The sequence below is a fragment of the Mesitornis unicolor genome, unplaced genomic scaffold (assembly GCF_000695765.1).
Source record: "Mesitornis unicolor isolate BGI_N332 unplaced genomic scaffold, ASM69576v1 scaffold857, whole genome shotgun sequence".
In the NCBI taxonomy this organism is placed as follows: Eukaryota; Metazoa; Chordata; class Aves; order Mesitornithiformes; family Mesitornithidae; genus Mesitornis; species Mesitornis unicolor.
In genome coordinates this window covers 39,371-46,954 of record NW_010198174.1, presented here as the reverse complement: position 1 = coordinate 46,954, position 7,584 = coordinate 39,371, and the positions used below count along the sequence as shown (strand labels likewise).

The window sequence follows — 7,584 nt, the reverse complement described above, 5'->3', positions numbered from 1 at the left end:
GCTCTTCCTACTTCCAAACCCTTGAGTTTATTTTTCATCTGTCGGCTTCAAAATGGGCCTGATGGGCAAACACATTATATTACAGATTTTAATGGTTTTCACCAGACCCCTGCATGCTTCGCTGTTCAGGACATCCAGTGCTTCACACGCAGGTTCTTTATTTCTTAATATTTTCCTATAGAATAGCCCTGGTACTCACTATGCATCATTCCCGGTGACTGTTTTCTTTATAGTCTTTCCATTAATACAGAGAGACACCATGGCATTGAGTAGCAGAGGCAATAACAAATGTAACACCACCTCACCGTGAGGTCAGGAAGTAACGTGCTGTGTCACTTTGACGTTGCAGAATTAACGGCTTTATCACAAAATTAAGTTGCACTGCACTAACACATTACTGTGCTTGGTCCTCTTTGGTCGTTGTGTATATACACATCCTTAGCTCCAGCTAATAAATGAAGAGTAGTGTGGGCTGATGGATGCTTCAGATCACCTCACGTCCTCGGGGAAGGAGGGTCCATGCAGATCAGCAGCGCAGAGAACTCAGCTGCTCTTCTGCAACTCATTCCTGTATCAAGTCTCAGAGGTATAAAAGTGCTTCTGTGCAGGAGTCAAGATACAAGCCTGTCCTGGGTGGATAATTCCCTTATTGAGCACATGGTGCCTTAATTACAACGCAGGGCTTCCTCCAATAGACAAAGTCTTTATTCAGTGCAGACTGCACTGATCCTGGAGGAACAAGGCATGCTGGATGCATGGCCTTTCCTTCATTTTAATGCTTCAGTGCAGTTATGCTCAGCTTTACATAAGCAAAGTGAAGAATGTGTTGGATTGCGAGGTGAATGAGAGTCCCCTGAGACAGCAGTTGTCATTAAAAATAGTTCCTTGTGTAAGCATGCAAAAGGGACAGATTAAGTTGCTGATGCAACCTGAAGTTATCAATTTTGGAGTTTGATTTGCATAATTCTTGATATTTTAAGCCAATTTTTGTAGGGTTTTCCTACAGTTTTGTATTTCAAGGAAAAAAAAAGATAAAAATTGAATCTTCAGCTATTTTTTAGACAGCTGTGGCCTGTGTACGATATACCATCAGTAAAGTGGGAGCCTAATGCTGTCCTTTCCAAGTGTAAAAAGAGATCATTTTGTTAGAGAACTACCTCCAATTCTCTAACAAGCGCACATGGGCTCCACAGTTGCGTACAAAGAAAATGTTACTGCTGGGAAACTCAGGCACCGTTCTGGAGCTGTAGTTACAAACATATGCACACTTCTCCGGTGATAACTGGAGTGTAATCTAGTTAGGTCACCGAACACATGACTGTTCATTGAAAGATACTGGCATGTAAAAATTTCCAGTGTTTTCTAATGCTTGGGTCTGCTTATAAAACTCTTCTAGGTAGTTAATAATTCAGGTCTTCAGAGGAGTATTTTTGAAGTGAGATTCAGCTTCCTGGCGTGTGTGCTTTGAAGTTGTTACCATAATTTCCGTATTTTCAGCTTTTCAGCAATTTTCCGTCAACCACAGTAGTTATTTAATAAAAGTTTGAAATTCTTAAAGAAACAGACCACATCTTCGCCTTCTTTGTCCTGTGTTAGGAAACAAGCCAGTGATTTTTTGCTAAAATAGTCAGAAAAAAAGTACACTGAACTTTAGCTGCAAACGTGAAACACTAGAAAATTCAAAGTGACCTGTAAGTGGACTTTTCTAAAATAAATGCATAGACAACATTAAGTGTGTGTATCAATGTCATGGTGGTAAAGATACTACACCAGAATGTTTAATCATCTGAGTAGGCTTATTAACACATGGCTTCATTATGACTTTCAACTTGCCATAAAATGCATAATGCAGTATGTTATATAGCTAAATAAACATGTAACCAAGCTACAGCCTGTTAAGAATATTAGAAAATAGCTCTGTTTGTTTGTCTGTTTGTTGTTTAGTGCATTCATAGGGATCTGGCCGCAAGAAATATTCTTCTCACTCATGGTCGAATAACAAAAATCTGTGACTTCGGCCTGGCAAGAGATATAAGGAATGACTCAAATTATGTGGTCAAAGGAAATGTAAGTATATGATACTTCATCCACCTTTTTTAAGTTAGAGGAGTTACTGTCATCTTGAGTCTCAAATAAATCTCTCAATTAGAAATCCAGATTTCCCAATTTCAGTACATATCCATGCTGGTCCAGAATGTTAGGAGGACATTCCTGAGGTAGGTGCGTGTGCCGACAAAAACCCCGATATATACATGTTGTTATACTGGAGAAAACATGCTGGTATCTGGTGGTAAGTTGTAGGGGAGGAAATGTTTTTGCTGCACCAGTATAATGCACAGTCTTTCTGTTATGTCTGAACATAGTAAAAGTTACAGCTCTGTAAGTAATTACAAATTATTTTGGTAGCCCAATCCTAAGTATAATTACTTTGAAAGTTTTTCTCTGTTCATTGCCTTATTTATCAATTACTGGTTTCTTAAAAAAATATTTGAATAATCAGGGGGTTGTATCCTTTTCTTTGCTATAAAACATCACACAGACAAGAGAAACTGGATTCTGAAGCGTGAATTTATTGATTAGAGCGTAGTGGGAGGCTAAAAAACCCTGGCTTTCTCTAACTCCAGATAGAGATTTTACCCTCGGATATGTAACATACTGCTTTAACTTGCAGCTGTAGCTCAAGCCCTGTAACAGGGTTGGAACTAGATGATATATTTTGATGATAAAAGTTCAAAACCTCCTATGTGGAAGAGTACTGATCCCACTAGTACCTACTAGACTTCCACAGGGCTACAAAGACACTTTGAAGTGATGCAGATTACCTTGGCAGTACTCAAAGTCCCCTTTAAAGTGTTAGTGCAGTAAAAGGAGCCCTACTACAAAAGCAAATTGAGTCTGTTTGTGGTTGAGCTGGAAAAGTGTGCTACTGACTATAGGTGTTTTGCATCTCAAACTGATTTGTGCTGCCTAGATTCGTGTTTTAAGTCTGCATCAGAGGCATGCAGCCTTCACACTGCACATATTTTCATTTGCATCATTTTTCAAAAGAGAGAAGGTCCATGTTCCACAATGCAGTCCTTCTCCCCACCCATCTGAGTGCTCGGTGGTCAGGGGTGGTCATAAATTAGGGACCTGACAACACACAAGCTGAAGGTCACCCATCTGGGCTTTAGGCAAGCTGACAAAGAGGGAAAATCCCACACCTGAGCATCTCTCATCAAGTGGTTTGCCATGCTCAGTTTACCTCAGTCAGTCCATGGCATCTCAGGTATCAGAGATATTTCTGCTGTTTTGCTGTTACCCAGCAGTCCCTCATGTCCCAGGTACCTACAGCATCCCTATTTTAGACTATGGGAGAGACAGGTTTATTGGTTGTCTTCAAAAACAATGTTGATACCAGCCACTGACTGCCTAGAAGTTGAGGTTAGGGAGCGATAGGAGCTGAAGTCCTAGCAAAATATTGAGTGGCATTTAATGTAAAAAAGGTGCTGTCAAGCTCACAGTCAGATCAGGAACTGCTTGATCCATCAAGGCTCCTGGGAGTGAGAAGTGCAGACCAGCAGCTTAGGAGGGAAGTGGGCAGTAAGTAATTAAGTTTTACTTGTCTAGGCTACCCTTTAAGTTGTGTGAGTTGCCTGAGAATAGGATTTTATATAGCCTGAAAGGGTCAGAGGAGGATAGGCTGCAGCTGCCAGGGGAGAGAGGAAGCAGTGGCTGCAGGAGGTGCCTCGTTGCATCTGGCCTGATCTTAAAGCAGATCAGGAGTGCTGGGGCATCACTAGCTATGGACACTGCCAGAAGGCTGTGCTGCTGACAGCAGCTGGGGGCTTGGCCAGGAAGAGTGTTGGCTGGCTGTGTTGTTCAGGAAATAAACAACTCTGGCTGCCTCTGTGGTGAGCCAGCCCATGGTAAATGCTGCCTTTCCTCCACCTCATTTCTTTTCCTTTCCATTTACCTCCTTTTCTGTTGGGTCTCCTTTCCTTTCAAGACATCAAGGCTCTTCTCTGTAGTATGGTTGAAATATATCTTAGGACACATCGTTGCAAGACTTCTCAAAAGGAGGAGGCCTGGTTTCTCGCACAGCAGGATAGATGCTTAGGACAAAAGCCTGACTGGCTCCTACAGTCTGACAAGGAAAGGGCAAAGAAAATGGAAGCAAATCCAAAGGCTTTCCGTGCCCTTTTCTCTGCTCCAGTTAGCATTCCCGAGGGATGTCTGTCCCCACACAAACTCATGAAAAATGTCAATACATTTCTTTCATGTGAATTTTTGTATTTTTTTCTGATACGCTGAGGAGCTAAAGCAGATGTCTTCACTGTTGATTAAAGCCTTGAAGCATCCTGATTATGTGAATCTCATCTGTGTGCCTATGGTAGCCAGTGCATGGAAAGGGGACTTGCATGTTTGCGTAAGGAACTCTGCCATGATCATATATATTTTTTTGCTCTGACTTCCTGCCATCCCTTGTAAACAAGACAGAAGGAATCACACAGTATGCAGAAAATCAGAGTGCAAGGATCTGCAGGAGTTTGGTAGACCCACAGAAAGATGGATCAATTACAATGCTGCACTTGGAGACTCTAAAATGCTGAGATTGCCATTTTTTGTTGGATATTTCTATTTCTTGATTTAATGGGTATTTACAGCACATAAGAAGTAGAAAAGGTTAGTTTTATCTTGTAAATTTTGTATGCCTTATGTACATTGTCTTAATTTATTCCCTTTTCCCTGGAAAGGCTCGTCTTCCTGTGAAGTGGATGGCACCTGAAAGTATTTTCAATTGCGTGTACACCTTTGAGAGCGACGTCTGGTCTTACGGGATATTGCTTTGGGAGCTCTTTTCTTTAGGTAAGCTCCTTCAAGATCTGTGCTTCAGGGGACTTCTGTTTCATCTTGTCTTTACTGCAGATGCAGAAATTGTGTTTCTCACGTGCTCTTTCAACAGGGAGCAGCCCATATCCAGGGATGCCTGTGGACTCCAAATTCTACAAAATGATCAAGGAGGGATACAGGATGTTCAGCCCTGAGTGTGCACCGCCTGAAATGTAAGCAAGCAACCAGCACCTCTAATCACTTAACATCAGCAATGATGCAAAGGAAGGGAAGCTTCCATTCTTGCATTAATGCTCATTGCACTGCCCCATTGTCATTTTTTTAAAAGTTCTTTTCATGTTTTAAATAATTAATGTACTCTAACTAGGCAGAATACACACCTTTGTTGTTACAAGCACTGAAATACTCTCATGCCTTGTATCATCTGATCACTTTGTCATGGCATCTGCTTGGTGTCAATAAATTATTGACAGATCACAAATGACTCCTGTTAGTATTGAGTCCTTTGTTGTCTCAAGCACAGGTCTTAGCAGCACTATTTCTGTTATTAAAAGTCATTTAAAGAAGGTAAACTGTGGGATGGGGTCACACTTTTCTTTCAAATAATAATGGAGGTGAGATGAGAGCTCTTAAGGATTTCCTCAAGGACTTAATTTCAGTATCTTTGCAGGTATGACATAATGAAGAGTTGCTGGGATGCTGATCCTTTGCAGAGACCCACATTTAAACAAATTGTACAGCTGATAGAGCAACAGCTTTCACATAATGCCCCCCGGGTAAGTTACGTATCATCAGTTTTTTGGAGTCAAAGTGATTTCAAGCAAGACGTTAGACTAGAGCTGTGAGAAGCAAAGAGCCTGGGTACTTCATTAATTTTCCAGTATCATTTATATAGCTTTGCACTGTCAGTTTGGGTGGTAGGAATGCTGTCTGGACTACTCACTTCTGCTTAGCTGTGCCATTAGACAGTAGCTGTCTAAGCTCATACCCAAAACATACCAGCTGGACAAGACTTTGCGTGGTGCATGTTTCTCACTCAAAATCGACCTGACACAACAATTTTGGTGTTACAAAATGCAATGATACTGCATAAATTCGTTTTATCTTAAACTATGAAAAATGTTATTAATCTGGGAAACATCTCAGAAGTGAAGAATATTTAGCTTTTATTAGAAAAGCTTTCTAGACAAAGGGGCTGAGCTTTTGGTGCTCTTCTGCCTCTTATCGCTTGCTTCCTCTAGCTCTATATTACCTTGGAGGTATGTCATGACAAACTGTATTCACTGCTTTTTGACAATTCCCTAGTAAAATCTTTTTTCTGAGAGGATGACTGAACAAAAAAGTCCAAAGGAAAATTTGAGGCACATCAGAAACTTGGATTTTCTCTTGCAATAATATTATGTGTTACTAGAGTTTTTAAAAGAGTAAGTTTAAAATGTGATTTAAAAATAAAGCTTTCTTTTACCTTCTGGATGCCTTGTTTGGGCACAGAGTATATGGCTTCCTGACAATTTGAGAAAAGAGGAAACTGAAAGCTGCTGGTGTTCAATTGCATCCTGTAGTGTATTTTTGGCAGGTGCAGGCATTACTAAAACAAAAGCAAGAATGCGAAGAAAATATTACTGAGGTTGCAGAGGAAGTTTATTAATCACTTGGTCTGCATTTTTTCAAGCTCAGTTGAAATTTGGTGTACAATTGGAAGCTGCAGTGTTGTTAGTAACTGAGATTACGCTTCTTGATTCTTTAAAAGAGCAGTTAAGCCTTAGACTTTTTGAAATTCTCTTTAAATTTGCAAAGAAACACCTGAGCTGGAACCCTTCCACAGTGGCGTGTGGTACACAGTGGGAAAAGGCAAGGAAAGTAGAGCTCTCCCAATTATGCATGAAGGAAGCAGTCTTCAGATTATTGACACCAGTCTTTGGCTTCTGCAGGTTTATGCAAACTTCTCAACTCCACCTTCTAGTCAAGGAAATGGTCCAGATCACTCGGTGAGGATTAACTCGGTGGGTAGCAGCGCTTCATCTACTCAGCCTCTCCTGGTATGCGAAGATGTTTGAGTGTCATCCAGAAGAAGAGGAGCCCAGATGTGTTATCTGTTTGTATTGTGCAGGGGGTGAGAGAGGGTTGACTTCAATAATTTCTCTTACTTTTACTCACTACTACCACTGTGTAGCTGAAACGTTGTTGTAACACTGTCCTTTACCACACACTGTTACACATAAACTTAGTCTGCTGAGCACGGTTACAGGCATCATTGCAATGTTAACTGAAGCTGTATATATTTTGCTATATTGTGTGTATTTGCAGTAGAGAGCCAGATCTGAAGAAAAAAAAAACAACAACCAACCAACAAAAGAAATCCTGAGCCAGGGTGTGGAACAAGATGACTGCAGATCAAACCAAATCTGCAGTTACGCTTTTCTGGATTCATGCCTGGAAGGAATACAGTCATTTTCTAGTTGATCTTGTTTTGCTGAATTTAAGAAATAAACCAATATGAAGCTAATGGCTTTGCAAACCCCTTTCCACATCTAGCCAAGCCTGAAAAGCTTTCCCAAGCAGGTATCATAGGTTTGAGGCCAGCAAGGGTGCTCTGTGTACCTGGGCAAGAGAGGTGAAGGGACCAAGACCCTTCCAAAGTTGATCTGCACAGCAGAATACCCTTCTGGAAGGTCTGGAGTTTGAACCAGAGGAGGGGAGAAGAGAGAGTGGATTTTCATCTTTATTTCTCACCCACACCATCTGCCTTGC

General features: G+C 41.0%; 1 protein-coding gene across 1 annotated transcript in view; it reads left to right on the top strand.

The window, feature by feature from the left end:
- KIT (v-kit Hardy-Zuckerman 4 feline sarcoma viral oncogene homolog) overlaps positions 1 to 7,331 on the top strand; it is a 40,387-nt gene extending 33,056 nt beyond the window's left edge. The window contains exons 17-21 of the mRNA XM_010189044.1: positions 1,945 to 2,067; positions 4,737 to 4,848; positions 4,946 to 5,045; positions 5,504 to 5,609; positions 6,765 to 7,331. Of these exons, the coding sequence (XP_010187346.1) occupies positions 1,945 to 2,067; positions 4,737 to 4,848; positions 4,946 to 5,045; positions 5,504 to 5,609; positions 6,765 to 6,890 (567 nt within the window). The 3' untranslated portion in view covers positions 6,891 to 7,331. The remainder of the gene's footprint in view (positions 1 to 1,944; positions 2,068 to 4,736; positions 4,849 to 4,945; positions 5,046 to 5,503; positions 5,610 to 6,764) is intronic.
- Positions 7,332 to 7,584: the final 253 nt, after the last annotated feature.